This window comes from Artemia sp. Qi Xiang Cuo, chromosome 3 (genome assembly GCF_049724085.1).
Source record: "Artemia sp. Qi Xiang Cuo chromosome 3, ASM4972408v1, whole genome shotgun sequence".
Classification (NCBI taxonomy): Eukaryota; Metazoa; Arthropoda; class Branchiopoda; order Anostraca; family Artemiidae; genus Artemia; species Artemia sp. Qi Xiang Cuo.
In genome coordinates, this window is record NC_142796.1 from 67,096,177 (window position 1) to 67,118,319 (window position 22,143).

A 22,143-nucleotide genomic window follows, 5' to 3' on the forward strand; every position below is an offset into this window, starting at 1 on the left:
ATTTATTATGTATTCAAAGAGTCTCGTTTGTTAACTCATCATTGTTATAATATTTTAAAGTTAAATGATGTTAGCAAAAAGTATGTAGACAGCCCGTGTTCTGCCATATAGAACAATGATGTGAGAACTTTGATGATCTACTTATCATTGTTCTCAGACCGCTGATCAGAGTAGAATGATGAAAGACGTTTGCATAAAGCGACAAAAGATGTAAGATCTTAGTTCAAAGATTTCACTTTTAAGCGTTTTCTGACAAAAGATGTAAGATCTTAGCACATTGATGAGTGAAAAAACAGCCCTTATGCATTCCTTTCTTTTGGTTACCTCATAATTACGAGAGAGTCACCGATTAAACCCCCACCAACCCTGCAGCCATGCATGTGTCAAAGATAGTACTGAGTGCAGTCTCATTTTTATAAACAGTGCACTATACCAGGGCACTTCGTATCGACGGAGTTGTCATAGAAACTGGAAAGGGGCTCATTCGATTGGAAATTGGAATGGCTAATGACCTTTTTAATAGTGGAAAGTGATTGGAGGACAACTAATCCTCCTACCAAGCCCCCCCAACAAATGCACAAATAATGTTTAAAAAAAAAATTTGAATTAATAATAAAAAAATAATAAAAATTTTTAAAAAAAATATACCATATTCCAATAAGCCGGATAACTAGAAACAATAATTTTCTTATTTTAAAAATTTCGTGACTACTTCTGATCTTAAAATCTAAACAAATCAAAAAATATTAAATGTATCCAAGCTATCAAAGAAAGTAAACAGATTTTTGTGCGAATGTCATCAAGTTTTTTATTTCAGGTCAACTAGAGGAGGTATGAAAATAAATTAAACGCTAATATTTCTGTCCAGATTTTTAAAAGGGTGTATGTTGTTAAAAATTGCTGAAAATTTTTCTCCGGCATACAAATAGCAGGCCAAACTATAAAGTCTTAAAAAAACGAAAAGATTTAAACTATTATTTTCTTTTTCCCTGAAAAGACTATGTCAATATAAAACGAACATAAATTAATTACAAAAAAATTTTCCACAAAATAAGTTTTTCAAAGAACAGTAAAGAATCCATTAAACCAAAAATGAGCAAAAATAAAATAAAATAATCTACCAAGCGTGAAACTACCACTAATCAGCATCGATAAATAAATGAAACCCAAAAAGAACACAAATTACAATAAATAAGCGAGTCAAACTCAAAGCGAGTAGAAATTAACATGAATAAGGTTCAAAATCCTGTGTCTTCCCAAGCCTAGAACATAATTTACACTTACTGAAAAAAAATACAAATGAATGTGCATTGTCAGTTTAATATACATATACTGATGTTTAGTAATCAAAATATTAATATTATTTGATACATTAAAGTTATTAAAGTAAAAATATTTATATTTTTTTTAGTAATGTGCAAGTTATGTTCTGGCCTTGGGAAGGCATAAGGGCTTTGAGCCCTACTCATGTTAATTTCTGCTCGTTTTGAGTTTGAAAAAGTTTGCTAAAGTTTGCCAAGTTTATAAATGGTCGTAAATGGCCGAAAAACAGCGACTTTTGTTGGCCTGAGGTAAAATATTTCTGTTGTAATATATGTTACTCCGAACAATTTCTTCAAGTACTGTCAGGAATAATGTACTGTATTAGAAGAGAAAGAAAAAATAAAGGAATGGAGAAAGAAAGTGAACGAAAATGTCTTATGTAAAATTTTCATAGATAGTACTTTATGTCACCAACGATCCGTGTGTTACGCGAAGCATAACACGCGGAAAAAAATCTGGGATATGGTACATTTTTTTGTCTTTGGTACATTTTTCATGCAATTTGTGGTACACTTTGTTTTGAGGTGTTGGTAACACTGCATCTGACCTCCTCTCGCATTCTGACACCTTGTACGCGAAATACACTTCATCCCGGGCAGATCTAACATTTTAAGGGCTGGGCATTCACATGTAACGATCGGATTGGAAAGTCACAACTTTTTGCATTATACCATAGAAACTCGCCTGAAGAATAAACAGATTCAGGTATATTATTTGTCTAAGGCATATCTTTATCACTTCCGGTAGCCGAATTTAGAATAACACCTAATTTCAAACGAAAATCAAGAAAACACTAAAAACGATCCATAAGACAAAAAAAAAGAAAAGAAAAATTCACCGCTTCATAGTTTAAACGACAGGTTCATATGACACATTGCGAATCTGAACTGCGTCGGAAATCGTTTTACACGGAATTATTTGCAAACCGCACTTGACATAAACAACACCTCGTAAAGTCCATACATTTTTCAATTCAAACTTATTGCGCGCAAGCTTGTAGATTTCTTGCCTTTCCCTGGTTAGAGCCTTATTTACATAGATTCGGGAACCTTTCAAATTCTTGCGATTGCGCAGGATCTCAACTGCAGATGTCTCAGTAAAAAAATGTAAGTTCAATCGGAGTTTTTATTTCCGAGGCACCTCCCAAACGCCTTGCACCCTTGGCAACAGATTTATCAAGATTGGGTCCCATTTCACTGTTAAGTCGAGCTAATACTTTCTCTCCAAGGTGAGGCAAATCACGCGCGGGAGAGCATATCCCAGATACAATGACCTTAGTCAGAAGAGAAGACTGGTTTATATCATCCAGCTTAGTTTCAAGCTTTTGGAGCTTTGCGCAATTTTGAACAATTCTTGCCCGCAAATCGCAAAGTGATTTCTCAAGCAGTTCAAATTTACCCTTGAATTGTTGATCGATCGCCTCATAGACAACTTACGTAACAGTATCAAGAAAATCTGACTTAATCTGTGTCACCGGAGAACTCCCTAATCTACTGCTCTGGTCTTCCACTCTCCTACGAATTTCATCCTGTATGCCGTCACGAAGGTTAACAATTTCTGACTGCATCAAGTTAATCGACTCAGATAAATCCCGGGCTAAACCTTCCGAGTCCTCCGTACACAGCCTTGTCGCTCTCTGAACATTTTTTCTGACATCTCTCAGCGCTTCTTCATATTTTTCCGCGTAAGCCCATATATTCTCTGACGTTACTGTCTTAATTTCGTCAGTTCCGTAACAGCAAACTTCATAACTACTTAACTCATCTATGACTGGTATCATCCGCGTAATTTTGCAAGGCCAAAGAATTTAATATTTAAATTGAGAACACGTCCGGTTTCCCACTTGCATGGCTTTGGCAAATGACAAAATGAAAAAAAGCAAAATCTCTCTCTCAATACGTTCGGACACATTGTGTATATGAATGTCTAACAGCGACTGATGATAGCGGGTGGGATCAAATAAAGGTAGAGCTGAAAACAGCCGATGAAAAAATTACCAAGTGTCTAAGCTGAAATATCCAAAAAAGAACGATATAACTCTCTTGTGTTAACTAGTCAATGACTGAATCTATATTCAAACGCCTTAAACGGGAAGGTGCCAGGACATCGACACGTCAGGGCCACTACCATCAGGACATCGACAAAATCCGTCATAACATCGACATAAAATCCGTCAGAACATCGACAGTCATAATATTGACACGTCAGGACTTCGACAGTCACAATCTCTACCCGTCAGAACATTCACAGTCATAACATCGGTACGTCAGTTCATCGACAGTCACAATCGCTACCTGTCATAACGTCGACAGTCATAACATCGACACATCATAACATCAAAATTTTTTTCATGACGAAAATCTGTCAGAAACATTAACCGTCAGAACGTCGACAATCATAACATCGAAGCGTCATAACATCTAAAAAAAGATCATAACGAAAATCCGTCAGAATCACTAACCGTCAGAACGTCGCCAGTCATAACATCGACACGTCATAACATCTAAAATTTAAAAACTTTAGTTTTTTGGGGTCTAGGGGGGAAAAGGTACCAAGGTTAGGTTACGTATTTAATATACGCTATGTTTTACCCCCACTCCCTTGATGTGCAAATATATACCCGAAATTTGTTTCTAAACTATTATAAACTTACGACTATTATATAAACTTATAATTTTTTTCATAACGAAAATACGTCAGAACCACTAACCTTCAGAACGTCGACAGTCATAACATCGACACGTCATAACATGTAAAAAAATTTTCATAACGAAAATCTATCAGAACCACTAACGGTAAGAACATCGACAGTCATAACATCAACACGTCATAACATTTAAAATTTTTAAGATGTTATGACATGTCAATGTTATAACTGTCGACGTTCTGACGGGTCGCGATTTTGACTGTCGATGTTATGACTGTCGACGTTCTGACGGGTAGTGATTGTGACTATCGATGAAATAACGTGTCGATGTTCTTACGGGTAGCGATTTTGACGTGTCGGTGTCTTGATATGTCAATATTATGACGGATTTTGTCGATGTCCTGACGGTAGTAGCCCCGACGTGTAGATGTCCTGGCGCCTTCCCGATGAAATGACAAGGCCACTGGATAGGACTGTACCAGTTAAGAAAGGAGCCAGGCAAGGTGTAATTGCCTCACCTTGTTATTTTCAATAATTATGTCCTCCAAGCTCAAGAACAGTGTCAGATATCTTGCGTTCTTTCTGGCCTCAATATTTCCTTAGTCACTTATGCTGATGACATTTTTAACCCCACCCAAACTTCGGACAAAATTTCTGACACAATCCAGAAACTGCAAACAGAATACTTCAAATGTAGTCTTGGATTCCGGACGATGAAAAATCCGACGTAATTCTTTTAAACTGGAAAGGCCCACTTCCTGATGAAAATGTACTCGGTAATTTAAAGATCTGCCTGTCTGACCAAATCTTTTATTTTGGTATTCTCATTGAGAGAAAAAGGGTTTATTAAAAAAAATACAACACATTAACAACAAAACCCGAAGTTTGGAAATACAATTTCTCAAACTCGGTCATCTCCAAAATGAAAACATCAAACACCGCATATCAGCTGGATAGGCTTCCATAGTCTTTAATAAGTTTCGTTTTTATCGCCGTTATCTGTCAATGCTACACAATTTTGTTGCTCTAGAAAAGCCCAACTAAGAGATTTCAAGCCATCCTTGGAAACAACTCCTTCTACATTAGTTACAGAGTCAAAGCTCTTCTTCCTCCCTTCTGTTGCAAGTGCCTGTGTTCTTCTTTATTCTTTTTTTTCTTTTTTTTTTACTGTCTTTCGTCCTAGAAAGTGTTGTGCTCTGTTGCTTTTGTTTTTTTTCCTTGCTTTCGTAGTGTTCTATTTATTTTTTATTTACTCCCTTTCCTCCATTGCTGGAAGGCTACGTTTCAAACTAAAACTTATGTTTGTTATATTTTTCAGATTTACTTGGAAAAGTTTTCAGTCCTGTAAAAAGTGATATAAACGGAAATGTAGATGTAAGTTTTCATTTTTGAAATTATAATTGACGTTTGTGTATTAAGCCCCCCGGAAAAATTTTAGTCTTTGGGATTTTCTAAGATTAGATTTTCTCTAGAGAAATGATTGGGTTTTTAGTCAAGATTGTTGTCAATGTAAATATTAAGCTTAAGTTGGTAATCACATAACATTCCCTCCCCTATTTCACTTATATATATATATATATATATATATATATATATATATATATATATATATATATATATATATATATATATATATATATATATATATATATATATATATATATATATATATATATATATATATATATAAATATATATATATATATATATATATATATATATATATATATATATATATATATATATATATATATATATATATATATATATATATATATATATATATATATATATATATATATATATATATATATATATATATATATATATATATATATATATATATATATATATATATATATATATATATATATATATATATATATATATATATATATATATATATATATATATATATATATATATATATATTGTAGGGGTTCTACCCCTGTTTTTTTTTCTTTTCAGATAAATGACCTGTTTTCGTTCCGTAATTATATTTGCGTAGATTTGCCCACAGTATAATTTTCAATGACAATTTAAAAGTCTCGTTGCTAAGCTATAGTTGTTTTGCAATAAGTAAGCATTGAACTAAATTCTATTTTGGACTTTCTGGTTTGACTCATTGAATAATAAAGCTAAGGAAGTAGAATTGGTCTTTAATGTGGATTGAGAGGATTGGCTGGGCCAAGCGAAGGTCCACCCATATGAACAGTTGTTTAAAGAATAATATTTTTGAGTGAGTCTACGTTTAGACCCTACTCGGGGACGTGTATTTTTTGTTATTATAAATGAACGCTAGAAAAATATAGGTCAGGAACTTTCTACAAACTGTATACTAATTTTCTCGGAAACCAGGCAGATTAGGAATAGAGTTACGAAACACCGTCATTATTATATTGACAGGGGGGTTTGTTACCTCCAAGGAGAGGGTTAGAGATTTGTAGTGGTAACCCAAGGGCGGGTACATTTGGCTTTAGAAAGTGGCCATTTGACCACTCGATCGCGTTATCATACCCTGGGACAGGGTATACTGTATAGGGTAGTACCAAACCCGATATTTGCAGAACCGGTGTAGTAGACGCGGGCATCACATTATAATTTGGGGCCGGGGCTTTCCCCTCCAATAAGTGGTGACACCCGTATATTACCACGCCAATACTGGTGGCGTTGTACCTTACCACTATAACACTGGTGGTATTGTGGCCTACCGGTATAATATTGGTGGCTATCAACACTAACATACATTATATATGTGTGTGTGTGTGTGTGTGTGTGTGTGTGTGTGTGTGTGTGTGTGTGTGTGTGTGTGTGTGTGTTTTTTTTTATATATATATATATATATATATATATATATATATATATATATATATATATATATATATATATATATATATATATATATATATATATATATATATATATATATATATATATATATATATATATATATATATATATATATATATATATATATATATATATATATATATATATCTTCTGGGACATATAGATTGCTTGTATATATTAATCTTTCTCGGGAAAATGGATGGCTCCCCAAGGAATACATTCAACGTTCAAGGATTCCACTGACTTGTAATCAATATCTGCATAGTTTATGACATGTACTGGTCTGTACTGGGTATTGTGCCTCATTTTGTTGGCGTCAAAGATTGTGATAGCGTTGTTCTTCTAACGTTTTATTTCTTTGTTCTTGACTCCATTTTTTACATTCACTTGCCACTTATCTTCCAACCGCATATTTCTTTGTTCTCGCTGTGATATATCTTAACTATGTTCCTTTTCTAATGTTGCATGCGTCATAGATAACAAAAATATAGATTGCAAATTGCTGTATAGGGAGGGTGTAGATATCTGATTAAACAATCGGTTTGAGGCAGTATGATGCCCCTTTCAGTGCTCTGTATACCCATAAAAAAAACTCCTGGAATCGGATCAAAATTTCAAAAGGAAGATTTTTAACTAAAATGTTTCAAGGGTTCAAAAACTGTGCCCTAATGCGGTCATGATCAATTCAGTCCATGAGACAAGGACCCCAAATTATGTTAATATTCCATGTTAAACTCAGACTGAATAGTTTTATTTTTTTAAAAAGGAGTTACGCGAAGATGTTTTCTCGAAAATCATTAAGGCTCAAAGCGAGCCCATTGGCTTAGCGACCGACTTGGTAAAGCGATCCTTTTGACCTCCCCGCACATCAAATCCCCGGACGTAAGAATGATTTCCCGCTTTTACTAGTAGTAAGGCAATAGGCACCACAGGACGAGATTAGGGATGAGACTGCATAATGCCAGCAAGCCCTCCATATTATGGAGCTATAAAGCGATCAAACATTTTATATTTGGAACCATGGACGAGAATGTGTAATGCATCTAGACGGATTTAGACGATACATGCTTTACCAGGTTCATTCATCAATCACTATAACAATTTTTTTTACTATAAAATATTGTTTCTACTAGCGATACAGACAAGTCGGACATCTTTATGAGTCAAAACCTGTCAAAGAGTTTTATAACCTCTAGCTTAAAGGCATCTCATCGGGTTTGGTTAAAATGCATCATGGGATAATTACAGAACTGGGAATGATGAAAAGTTGTATCATTTACCTAAAAATAACTATATTTGCGAAAAAGGTGTAGCATTTGCGAATTGGACTGTATGAACGATCTTAATTGTTGATTGAATAATAGGGGTGAAAATGATCTTATATGGCGATTGGATTGTATGAAGGTGGTAAAAAAGGATTAAATTAATTACCAGTTAAGGTAAGCCCGAAGGGGTTTTTAACTCGTTGGGAATTTATTATAAATTTGGAATAGCATCAATCTATGGAAATGGTTAACGATGATAAAATGACCTTGTGAGTTGACCTAGCTTTACTTCTCCGATGTTTTCTATATAATACAAAAGTACCATTTGAACAGTGATGTCATTATAAAATATGCTTTAACATTCTAGTATACTAAAAAGTTGATACTAATAGAGATGTAGATGGCAAGAAAAGAATTTTAATAAAGAAATTCAGAACAATCCTTAGAAATCCTTGGAAATCAAGTAGTGAGGTGATTATGAGTATGAACCATCAAGGACCGTAAGCAAATGAGAATGATATAGATATGTTAGTCGTGGCTTTTACTATTAGAAAAATAATGATTGAAGTATCACTTTTTTTGAACTAAATTTATTTTTGGACTGATATTATTCAATTTTTTTTTCTTTTTTCTTCTTTTTTTTACGTATCTTAAAATGACATGAAATTTGCTTACGGCTCTACCAATCGTACACTATGCTTGCTCAGAGACACGATGCGGCTTTCCCACTGGTACTCTATGACCGGTTATCGACATTACCTAGTTTATTGCATGTATTAAATCAGTATTTTTTACGCAGTGGATGGATGCATAAAGTCAAAATAAATAGAACTTGGATTTTGTGAATGTTATCTGATGTATCTAAACACAACTCATATCTCTAAAAAGTGAAGATGAAGTATTTTAAGAAAGTGTGTCCACATGATAGTGTTATTGTAGCATTGAATGCTGACAATGAGAAGTATTTAAACTATGAAATAAGTACAAGTGGTAGCACTATCGGAAACGTATGCGTGCATTGTCATGACAGTAAGGAATTAAATTTCTTTGGAGTACCAAAAAAATCCAACTCTTATGATGGTGGATATGCGAGGTTGATATTCCCGGAGATGATTGCACTCAAAGAGAATGCCAACATAAAAATAATAGTTGATGAAGAGGGGAATCTTCTTGCTATTGCTTGTGGTAACATGTTACCCAGTGTTAAACCATATCATCAGCTTTTGGGTATTATCATTCAAATGAAAGCAGAGGAAAAGAAAGGCCTACTCTTCTACTAATATCATAAACCATATCTTGTCTACGTACCGAAACTGTTACCTGTGTAAAAATAATGTTGCAATAGACAGTGAAATTGCCGGAAAAATAAAAAGTGCATTGGTAGAAAATATCACTAAGGAATATAAAGATTAATCGATAAAAAACAAAGTGCCAGCAAACGTTACTACCATTGATCAAACAGTCAATGAACCAAGTAATACCAAAGACGAAACGCTTATTGAACCTGTCGGTGACACACCAGTAAAAATTGTGTATGACTCGAAATGGAATAATGATTATTCTACTGATTACAAGCTAAGAGAAGACAATAGCTACAATATCAAGAGAGAACATGGTGAACTATTTTATGGAACAGATTCAAAATGTCAAAAGTTGATCATTGATATTAATAATGTATCATAACATATTTTTTGTATTGATATTCTGCATGACATTATTTCATTAAAAATATATTATGCATTATATTGTTATGTGTTCATTGTTTTTAGAGTATGCTAGCATATCAAACGTTTAGAATGTCTATTAAAACATTGGAGATGTAACAAAAGGAATTTGTTTACTTCTATTGTCAGACACATGGATTAAAAATGACAAAATCAAAGTATCAGAGTGAATAAATTTTTTCTATCAACATCTTTGTCAGATACATCGGATAAAATTGATTAAATCTAAGTATCACATTGAATAAATTCTCTGTCAACATCTATTCTCGGATACGTTGAATAACATTGTCAAAATCTATGTATTAGAGTGGATAAATTCATTATCAACTTCCTTTTGTCCAATACATCAGGTAACATAAAAAAATCTAAGTATCAGAGTGAATAAATTCTTTATCATCGTCTTTTGTATGATATGTTTTTTCAAAAATCTTTCAATATGTTTAAGCAATAAATATCTTTAAGCTTAACCCGTCTTTATTCTTTAGAATAGTTCTATTCATTTATTAAATTATGAAGAAATTGTAAGTAAGTAACAATCTCTTTCTTGAATTCACCTCTTCGATGCACAATATTGAAATTTCATTCAAGAAATCATGAAAAAATTGTAAGTAAGTGACAAACTCTTTACTGATTTCACCTCATGGATACACAATACGGATATTTTATTCAAGAAATTATGAAAAAATCGCAGGTAAGTAACAAACTCATTATTGTTTTCACCTCTTGGATACACGATGCAGAAATTTCATTCAAGAAATTATGAAAAAATTTTAAGTAAGTAAAAATCTCGTTCTTGAAGTCACCTCTTGGATACACAATACGGAAATTTCATTCAAGAAATTATGAAAATATTTGTAAGTAAGTAACAAACTCTTTATTGATTTCACCTCTTGGATACACAATACGGAAATTTCATTCAAGAAATTATGAAAAAATCGCAAGTAAGTAACAAACTCATTATTGTTTTATTGTTGCGATTTTTTCATAATTTCTTGAACAAAATATCTGTATTGTGTATCCAACAGGTGAAATAAATAAAGAGTTTGTTACTTACTTACAATTTTTTTTTATAATTTCTTAAATGAAATGTCTGTTTTGTGTATCCAGGAGGAGAATTCAAGAAAGAGTTTTTTACTTACTTATTTACAATTTTTTCATAATTTCCTGAATTAAATTTCTGTATTGTGCATCCAAACGGCGAATTCAAGAAAGAGTTTGTTACTTACTTAGAATTTTGTCATAATTTCTTGAAAGAAAAGTATGTATTGTGTATCTAGGAGGCAAATTCAATGTATTGTATATCCATGAGGTGAAAACAATAAAGAGTTTGTTACTTACTTGCGTTTTTTTCATAATTTTTTGAATGAAATATTCGTATTGTGTATCCCTGAGGTAAAATCAGTAAAGAGTTTGTCACTTACTTTCAATTTTTTCATGATTTCTTGAATGAAATTTCCATATTGTGTATCCAAGAGTTGAATTCAAGAACGAGATTGTTACTTACTTACAATCTCTTCATAATTTAATAAATCAATAGAACTATTCTAAAGAATAAAGACGGGTTAAGCTTAATCCGAGAAAGGATGTTGATAGAGAATTTATTCAATCTGATACTTAGATTTAGTCAATTTTATCCGATGTATCTGACAAAGATGTTGATAGAAAAATTTATTCACTCTGATACTTTGCTTTTGTCAATGTTATTCCATGTGTCTGACAATAGATGAATGCAAAATCCTTTTCTTACGTCTCCGATGTTTTAATAGACATTCTAAACGTTTGATATGGTAGCATACTCTAAAAATAATGAACACATAACAATGTAATGCATAATATATTTTTAATGAAATAATGGCATGTAGAATATCAATCCAATAAATATATTATGATACATTATTAATATCAATGAACAACTTTTTACATTTTGAATCTGTTGCATAGATGGAATTTAATTCCTTACTGTCATGACAATGCAGGCATACGTTTTCGATAGTGGTACCACGTGTACTTGTTTCATAGGTTAAATACTTCTCCTTGTCAGCATTCAATGCTACAATAACACTATCATGTGAAAACATTTTCTTAAAATGCTTCATCTTCACTTTTTAGAAATGAGTTGTGTCAAAAAAAAATTCACTTAAAAAAAAAGAAATACTTCAATCATTATTTTTCTAATAGTAAAAGCCACGACTAACATTTCTATATCCTTCTCATTTGGAATTTGAAAAATAAATGTGATTTTTAATGTTTTAAGTATTTTTCTTTTCATTCTAAGAGATTTAAAAAAAAGTTGAAAAAAATACCATGTTTCAAAAAAAATGGGGGGGGGCAAAAGTTGGTGGAGGGGGCCCCTTGGAGGTTGGGGGCATTGGGAGGGTTCCGAGGTTGAGATCCTTGGTGATCAAGGTCAATGGTGCTTATGGTCCTTGATGGTTCGTACTCATAATCACCTCACTACTTGATTTCCAAGGATTTCTAAGGATTGTTCTGAAGTTCTTTATTAAAATTCTTTTCTTGCCATCTACATCTCTATTAGTATCATAAACAAAATCATGGAAGTGTTTATTTAATATGTGAGTAGAGTTTTTTCTTATTTATTTATATTTTTTCTTTTTTTCTTTCTCTTTATGTGTTTAGTATGTTTTATTGTGATGTAAGTTAAGTTTTTTTATTTTATTTATTTATTTTATTTTTTTTTCCGTTGAGAAAGGCTCCCGGATGTGGGGCCGAAAAATTTGGAGCTTTTGTGCATAATTAACTGTTTTGTATTTCACTGCTTTATAGAAAATTAAAACCCGTTTTTCTTGTTAAAATTTTTTTTGTTTTTAATGGAAAAGCAGTGTGGTTTAAGAAATTATTTATTAGTATCAACTTTTTAGTATACTAGAATGTTAGAGCATATTTTATAATGACATCACTGTTCCAACGGTACTTGTGTATTATACAGAAAACATCGGAGAAGTAAAGCTAGGTCAACTCACAAGGTCATTTTATCATCGTTAACCATTTCCATAGATTGATGCTATTCCAAATTTATAATAAATTCCCAACGAGTTAAAAACCCCTTCGGGCTTACCTTAACTGGTAATTAGTTTTGTAATTATCCCATGTTGCATTCTTAACCAAACCCGATGAGATGCCTTTAAGCTAGAGGTTATAAAACTCTTTGACAGGTTTTGACTCATAAAGATGTCCGACTTGCCTGTATCGCTAGTAGAAACATTATTTTATCTTAAAAAAAATTGTTATAGTGATAGATGAATGAACCTGGTAAAGCATGTATTGTCTAAACCCGTCTGGTTGCATTACGCAATCTCGTCCATGGTTCCAATTATAACATGTTTGATCGCTTTATAGGTCCATAATATGGATGGCTTGCTGGCATTATGCAATCTCGTCCTGTGGTGCCTATTCCCTTACTACTTTTACTCACGATCATTTTAGAATTACTGAGAAATGGTTTGAAAATATAAATGTTAATTCTTAGGGTTTATCAAGATTTTAGTATGATTGGCTAAAATAAAAACATGGAAAATACTTCACAAATAGTACTATTTTGTCAGTAAAATGTATTCAAAAACATCTGGTTTTCCAATTGAAGGTTTTAGGGTACTAATCCAAGATAGATGTCAAAATTGGAGATTGGTCGTATTTATTTCACAAATTATAAACTCTGTACTTTTTGTAAATCAGAGCGTTTATTCACTCCATTGGGCTTTTCCACAAAGCAAAACTTGAAGTATTTGAAAAAATCTCAGTCGTCCGTTTGCCTACAAGTCCAGTGGTCATTGTTAGTCGTGAGTCAACCTAAGAATCGTGCTCTCCCAGTAGGCAAAGCTCATATAATATGACCAATTTCAGTCACCATTTGTCTGCAAGTCCTGTGGACACTGTTGATCATAAATCTTTAATTAATTTTTGGGTCTCCGATTATCTTCAAATGGATCACAGAACTGATAGACAATTTGAACTACCCCTAATGTATGCCTATTTATGTTCTGAGCTTCTGACCTAGGATGGATGAATTATAGACTAGTATCAAGAATTTAAATTAATCATTTTATGCAATTCTGAATTGTTAAGCAAGCTTTGTCTCTGAAACAGAGACTATCTGTCTTTGCTTTACTTTAATTAGCCGTGGCTATAAAGACTTTCATCACTTCCACCCAGTTGATCAGAATATAAAATCAAATTAAATCAAATAAAGCGTTTTGAAGGAGGGGACAGCCCTTTTCATGTACAGAATAATTTCTGTTTGTTCTGTTATTTATTGTAATTTCTGTTCGTTTTGGGTTTCATTTATTTATTGATGCTGATTTGTGGTAGTTTCACGCTTGGTAGATTATTTGATTTTAATTTTGCTCATTTTTGGTTTAATGGAGTTCTTTACTTTTCTTTGAAAAAACTTATTTTTTGGAAACAGTTTTTTTAATTAATTTCTGTTCGTTTTATATTGACATAGTCTTTTCAGGGAAAAGAAAATGATACTTTAAATCTTTTCGTTTTTTTAAGAATTTATAGTTTGGCCTGCTATTTGTACGATGTAAAACAATTTTCAGCAAAATTTAATAACATACACCCTTTTAAAAATCTGGAAACATATAGTAGAGTTTAGTTTCGTTTCATACCTCCTCTAGTTGACCTGAAATGGAAAACTTGATAACATTCGCAAAAAATTTGTTTACTTTCTTTGATAGCTTGGATGCACTTACGCTATTTTGATTTGATTACATTTTAAGAGTAGAAGTAGCCCCGAAAGTTTGAACATAATACCCTCAGTAGTTCTTGGGATACTGCTTAGATGCCTTGTTGGGAATTAGCATAAACACAGTGCATTTTGATTTAATCTTAAGGCAACATTTACTTTTTAAACATAATAGGCAAATGGGTGGGTCGGGGTGGGAGGGGGATTTTTTTCCCTCCATTCACTTTCAACTATAAAAATGGGCATTAGCTCTCTCTATTTCCAATGGAATGAGCCCTTTTCGAAGTTCCTAAGACAACTCCTTCGATACGAAGTGCCCTGGTCTAAACAACAACAACAACAAAGAAATGATACATTATACCCACATCGATCTCTACTATAAAAATGCCAAGCCTTACAATCACTTTCGATTATTAAAAAGGGCACTAGGCTTTTCGATTTCCAAACGAATGAGCACTTTTTGAGTTTCTACGGCAACGCTTTCTATTAACACCTTATATGACCCCAGGGCATAAATAACAACCCTTACCTTAAGGGCTGTGAGGATGGTTGTCATCCTTTGAGATCTAATTTCTAGAACTTACAACTACTTTGAACAAAATGCCTCTCTGAAAATTTTGATTGTATGTGTTTCGGGAAATGGTGGGCGTGGAAGGGGTGTTAGTTGCCTTCCAATCATTTTCTACTATTAAAAAGGGCACAAGCCGCTCCAATCTCTAATTGAATGAGCCCTTTTCGAAGTTTCTACGAAAACTTCTTCGATATGAAGTGCCCTGGTCTAAAGAAAAAAAATAATAGATAATACATTGTGCGAACATCGTTCTTATATACCTCCAGGGCATAACTACAAAACCCTTGCCCTAAGGGTTGTGGGGAGTAACCTCCTCAAAAAACATATTTTCTCTCTGGAAATCAGTTACTCTGAACAAAATGGCTGTCTTAAAATTTTGATTGGATGCGTTTGGGGAAACGGTGGGCGTGGAAGGGGTGTTAGCTGCCTTCTAATCACTTTCGACTATTCAAAGGGGCACTAGCTATTCCAATTTCCAATCGAATGAGCCCTTTTCGAAGTTTCAACGACAACTCCTTCAATACGGATTGCTCTGGTATGAAAAAAAAAAAAATAATACATTTTGCCAAAATTTTTCTTTACTTAGACAGCCCGATTGCGCTGCCTATGACAACATCCTGAATTGCCTAATGCTCTTTTACCTACCTCTTTTCATCCGAAAAATCAGAAAGAAAAATGACCAGAATTTTAAAGTGGAAGGTAGAATTTTTGTTTCAAGAAAAATTTCTTCTTCTCCTTCCTATGAACCGATATATATGGCGAGCCAAAGATAACAGTATTTATTTTTAAGAAACAGATTAGCCGGGATGACGGTTGACGCCCGGAGGTCGATATCGATAAGAAAAAAAAACAGAAAAAAAAACGATGGCTTATTAGTGACGCCGCCGCCGATAGAATCAGCGGTGGCGTCAGCGCGCTGATGCAAGCTCTGTGGTACGATACCTTTTTTTTGTCGGCGGCGCCCCGCCGACTTTTTGGCGCGGCTTCGGGGTCTAGATACAACTTTTCATCGTTCACAGGCCTGTAATTATCCCATGATGCATTCTTAACCAAACCCGATGAGATGCCTTTAAGCTATAGGTTATCCATCTCTTTGACAGGTTTTGACCCATAAAGATGTCCGACTTGCCTGTATCGCTAGTAGAAACATTATTTTATAGTAAAAAAAAAATATTTTATAGTGAAAGATGAATTAACCTGGTAAAGCATGTATCGTCTAAACCCGTCGGGTAACCCACGTACCGTTCGTAGTAATAGGTGACTGGCCGTGGTAAGGTGTGTAGGTGTGCTCTTTGAAAAGGTGTAGAGCTTCTATAGAAATGGAAACTATATGCGAGGGGCTACTCACTCTCTTTGAAAAGTTGTAGAGCTTCTATAGAAATGGTACCTAGATGCAAGGGGCTACTCACTCTCTTTGAAAAGGTGTAGAGGGCCCTAGGGGATGGCCTAGATAAAGTTCTTTCAACTTGATACGCTTCAGTGGTTCCTATGGCCTCAACCAAAATGGAACCTCAATAGAGAATGACCTAGATAAGGTTCGTTCAACCTCAAGAGCGCCCAAGGGGATAGCCTTGACATCTGCCCTGGAAAGGTGCCAGGGAACATAAGGCAAGCAAATAGCACGGCAAGGAACATAAGGCAAGCAAAATGGAACCTAGTACTTTACTTTTGTCAGCATTTATGTAGACAATACTCGATTGAGCGACTTTATAGTAGAAAATAACCCTATCCCAGCTGTATAATATTGATTTTAGTGCCCTAAGAATAAAGCGTTTCAATAATGTTTGTAAATTTTTTTTATTAATAAAATTTGTATGTACAATAAAAAACTCTCATCTTTTAGATTTCTTGTTCCAGGATGAATGTTCAATATGTAATGCTATAAGGGTTTTTTTTTCTTATCATTCACTCCTGCATTTTTCTGTGTTCCTTCCATTTTTTTATATTCTATTTTCCGGTGTCTATTTCTGTATTTCCTTATTTCTGCTAGTAGAAGTAGAACCACTGTTTCAACCTTAAGTACCCCCCCACACCTCAGTAATAATTATGTATTTATTTATTCATTCATGTATCTATTTTTCTCGAAAACAGTTCCATATTTTTTCGGGAAAATTTATAACCTGGCACATTCTGGTTAAAAAAACGATCTAGATAGGTCAAAGGTTTGAGAAAACTTGTTTCGGTTATTTTTTCGGTTGTTTTTTCCCTTAATTTGGGAAAAAAGATTCATGTCGGAGACATCATTCTTGTATGCATAATTACAGTATTGCAATGACATTGTCACACTTATGTAAAAAAAACGGGTAATTGCCAAAATATTTGTAAAAATTATAACAAGGGATTACAACAATTCAAAAACCTTAAAAAAGAAAACCAAAATGTTTGAAGCTTAGTAGACAATCGGTGTTAGAAATCGGACTTGATTCAATAATCAAATATTTTTGAAAAGACTTTAGTATGAAAAACTTATCTAGAGGTACACCCAAAAACGAATATTTACAAGCGTTATGAATGATAATTCGTTGGAAGAAATAGAAGTTTTTTCCCACCACCTGAACAGTTAACAAATCTACAACCTGGACCGTCATTTAAAACTAGACCAATAAGGGCAGCTAAAGCAAAGGGGATCGGCAAACTGCCTGTAGTTATAAAAATGCTAAATGAAGAACAAAGAGAAATGGTGTTAGAAGATAAGCGACAGTAGAGTAAAAAATTACCAGAATTGAAAACAATACTTATGATAATTAGTTTGGGATTTTGACATGGTTAAGTTCATCAATGCTTACCAAGCCTTTGTTTACAAAATAAAGTTTCCGTGATATGTATTTCATAATAACAAAAGACAAGCCGGGACAAATGTCGAAGTTCAACGTCCGGCTTGCAGCGGTAGCTAGCAACCTAGTAAGAAATGATTACGTCCAATGTTAAGAAGTATAATAAACCATAACTACTAAAAATAGAGTCAGATCAAAACAAGAATACCCTTTAGAACCCTTTTTCTGAAACCCCTGTACGGGAAACTTACCGTTCTTTGACATTAACAACAAAGAAGATAAATTGGCTTGAAAATCAAGAAAAGTGGCAGCTACTACGATATTCTGCATAAATTGCATACCTCTTCTTTTCTCTTTTCTTTTCCACAGATAGCTTGGCACTGTAACATCGTGGAGAGTTGTTCAACCGCTCATTTTAAAGTCAATTGATAGATCTAGTGCTATTTGTGATTAAAAAAAAATATTTTTTTTAAATAGAATCAATTTTTCCGCAAAAAACTGCGTTTTAATGGCCCATCTTGATGAATGCCAGCTATCCTAGCCACTTGGTACAAGCAGGTATGCTTACCATTGTACCATCTTACATTCAAAGAGGATCATTGGAACAACAAACCATTGCTTACACTGGAATTAGTTAGCTACTTGATTGTTTGTGGTTCTTCTCTTACTATTTCAAAGAAGAATTCGGGTTGCAATGGTAGCTAGCAACCTAGCAAGAGACGATCACGTCCAATACTAAATATTATAATAACCCATAATTCCTAAAAATAGAGTCATATCAAAACAAGAAGTACACTATTAGAACCGTCTTGTCTGAAAACCTTATATAGGGAACTTACCGTCCCTTTGCTTGAGCAACAAGGGAAATATATTGGCTTGAAAATCAAGGAAAGTGGCTAAAACCAAGATATTCTGCATCGAGGTTATCTTTTTTTTCCTTTTTTTCTTCTACGCAGCTAATGGGGCACTGGAACATCATAGAGAGTTGTTTAATGGCTCATTTTCAAGGAAACTGATGTATTTAAAACCTCTTCGAATTTACAAAAATAATTTCTGAAACAGAATTTTTTTTAACGAAAAAACTCCATTTTCTGTAGCACTGTAGTAGCTTATGTTGTTATAACATTAGGAATCATCAGATTCATCGGATCATCGGATGTACCCGTAGTAGCTAATGTTATTTACGTTTTGTTGCATGCGAAAATGGAAAATGTATTTTTAACACAACAAAAAGCATGTAGATATATTTATGTAAAATGCAGTATTTCTTTTTGGTTATAGTAAAGTTATATTAAAGAACGAACTTATGTGCAAAGTATCATAGGCAGCGCGATAGCGTAAAGAACGATGTAAAGAACGATGTGGGCACAATGTTTTTTTTTCCATACCCGGGCACTTCGTATCGAAGGAGTTGTCGTAGAAACTTCGAAAAGGGCTCATTCGACTGGAAATTGGATTGGCTAGTGCCCTTTTTATAGTCAAAAGTGATTGGAGGGCAACTAGCCCCCCCCCCCCATGCCCATCGTTCCCCCAAACACATCCAATCAAAATTTTGAGATAGTCATTTTGTTCAGCGTAGTTGATTTCCAGATAGAAAATGTGTTTTTGAGGAGGACACTCCCTCACAACCCTCGGGGCAAGGGTTTTAAGTTATGCCCTGAGGGCACATACGAACGAAGTTGGTACAATGTATCATATATTATTCTTTTACCTTTAGAGCAGGGCACTTCGTATCGAAGAAGTTGTCGTAGAAACTTCAAAAAGGGCTCATTCAATTGGAAGTTGGAGTTGCTTGTGCCCTTTTTAGTAGTCGAAAGTGATTGTAAGGCCACTAACACCCCTTCCACGCCCACCATTTCCCGAAACACACCCAATCAAAATTTTGAGATAGCCATTTTGTTCAGCGTAGTTGATTTCCAGATAGAAATTATGTTTTTAGGAGGACACTCCCCACAGCCTTCAGGGCAAGGGTTGTAAGTTATACCCTGGGGGCATATAAGATTTATATAGAAAGCGTTGTCGTAGAAACTTCAAAAAAGAATCATTCGATTGGAAATTCAAAGGGCTAGTTTCCTTTTTAATAGTCGAAAGTGATTGGATGGCACCTAACCCCCCTCTCACGCCCACCTTTTCCCCAAACACATCCATGCCAAATTATGAGAGAGGCATTTTGTTCAACGTAGTTTTATGTTCGGGAAATTGTATCTGTGAGAATGAAAGCCCCCCCACAGCACTCAGGGCAAGGGGTATAAGTTGTGCTGTCGGGGCATATGAAATTCTTATAGAAAGCGTTGGCGTAGAAACTTCAAAATGGGCTTGCTTAATTAAAAATTGAAAAGGCTAGTGCTGTTTTTAATGGTCTAAAGTGATTGGAGGTCAGCTAACACCCCTTCCACGCCCACCATTTTCCCAAACACGTCCAATCAAAATTTTTTAATTTTGCCATTTTGTTCCACGCAGTTTAAAGTTCAGTAAATAATACTTTTGAGCAGGACACTCCCCCCACAGTCTTCAGGGCAAGGGTTATAAGTTATGCCATGGGGGCATATAAGTTTTTATTGAAATCTTTGTCGTAGAAATTTCAAAAAGGGCTTATTCGATTGGAACTTCAAAGGTCTAGTGCCCTTTTTAATAGTCAAAAGTGAATTGATCGCAACTAACCCCCCTCTCACGCCCACTTTTTCCTCAAACACATCCAGTCAAAAATTTTACATAGCCATTTTGTTCAGCGTAGTTGATTTCTAGATATAAAATTTGGTTTTGAGGAGGGAACTCCCCCACAGCCCTCAGGACGGTAATTTATGCCCTGGGGGCATATAAGGTGTTTACAGAAAGCGTCGTCGTTTCAAAAAGGGTTCATTCGATTGGAAATCGAAAGGCCTATTGACCCTTTTAATGGTTGAAAGTGATATGAAGGCTTGACATCCGAGGGTATTATGTTAAAACTTTTGGGGCTACTTCTGCTCTTAAAATGTAACCAAATCAAAATAACGTAACTGTGTCCAAGCTATCAAAGAAAGTAAACAGATTTTTTTGCGAATGATATCAAGTGTTCCATTTCAGATCAACTAGAGGAGGTATGAAGCTAAATTAAACAGTACTGTACTATTTGTGTCCAGATTTTTAAAAGGGTGTATGCTGTTAAAAATAGCTGAAAACGTTTCTCCAGCATACAAATAGCAGGGCAAACTATAAAGTCTTAAAAAACGAAAAGATTTAAAGTATTATTTTATTTTTCCCTGAAAAGACTGTGTCAGTATAAAACGAACATAAATTAATTGAAAAAAACTTTTTCCACAAAATAAGTTTTTCAAAGAAATGTAAAGAATTCCATTAAACAAAAAATGAGGAAAAATAAAATCAAATAATCTACCAAGCGTGAAACTATCACAAATCAGTATCGATAAATAAATGAAACCCAAAACGAACAGAAATTACAATAAATAACCGAGTCAAACTCAAAACGAGCAGAAATTAACAGAAGTTGGGCGCAAAACCCCTATGCCTTCCCAAGGCCAGAACATAATTTGCACTTTACTGAAAAAATACAAATGAATGTGCATTGTCAGTTTAATATACATATACTGATATTTAGGAATAAGAATGTTAATATTATTTGATTTATTAAAGTTATAAAAGTAAAAACATTTATATTTTTTCAGTAAAGTGCAAATTTTGTTCTAACCTTGGGAAGGCATAGGGGTTTTTCACCCAACTTATGTTAATTTCTGCTTGTTATTAGTTTGACTCGATTATTTAATGTAATTTCTGTTCGTTTTTGGTTTCATGTATCTATCCATTCTAATTTGTGGTAGTTTCACGTTTGGTCGATTATCTTGTTTTATTCTTGGTCATTTTTGGTTTAATAGAGTTCTTCACTTTTCTTTGAAAAAAATATTTTGTGGGAAAAGTTTTCCTAAGTAAAGAACGATGTGGGCACAATGTATTATTTATTTTTCTTTTTTCTTCTTTTTCTTCTCCATACCCGGGCACTTCGTATAGAAGGAGTTGTCGTAGAAACTTTGAAAAGGGCTCATTCGATTGGAAACTGGAGTGGTTAGTTCTTTTTTTAATAGTCGAAAGTGACTGGAGGGCAACTAGCCCCCCACGCCCATCATTCCCCCAAACACATCCAATCAAAACTTTGAGGTAGCCATTGTGTTCAGCGTAGTTGATTTCCAGATAGAAAATATCTTTTTGAGGAGGACTCTCCCCTACAACCCTCGGGGCAAGGGTTTTAAGTTATGCCCTGGGAGCATATAAGGTTTTTATAGAAGGTGTTGT

The 22,143-nt window shown here is 34.0% G+C and overlaps 1 protein-coding gene across 1 annotated transcript in view; it reads left to right on the plus strand.

Annotated features, from left to right (window-relative positions):
• LOC148954439 (glycolipid transfer protein) overlaps positions 1–22,143 on the plus strand; it is a 125,091-nt gene that overhangs the window by 13,991 nt on the left and 88,957 nt on the right. The window contains exon 2 of the mRNA XM_089087089.1: positions 5,289–5,344. Coding sequence (XP_088943215.1) covers positions 5,289–5,344 — 56 coding nt within the window. The remainder of the gene's footprint in view (positions 1–5,288; positions 5,345–22,143) is intronic.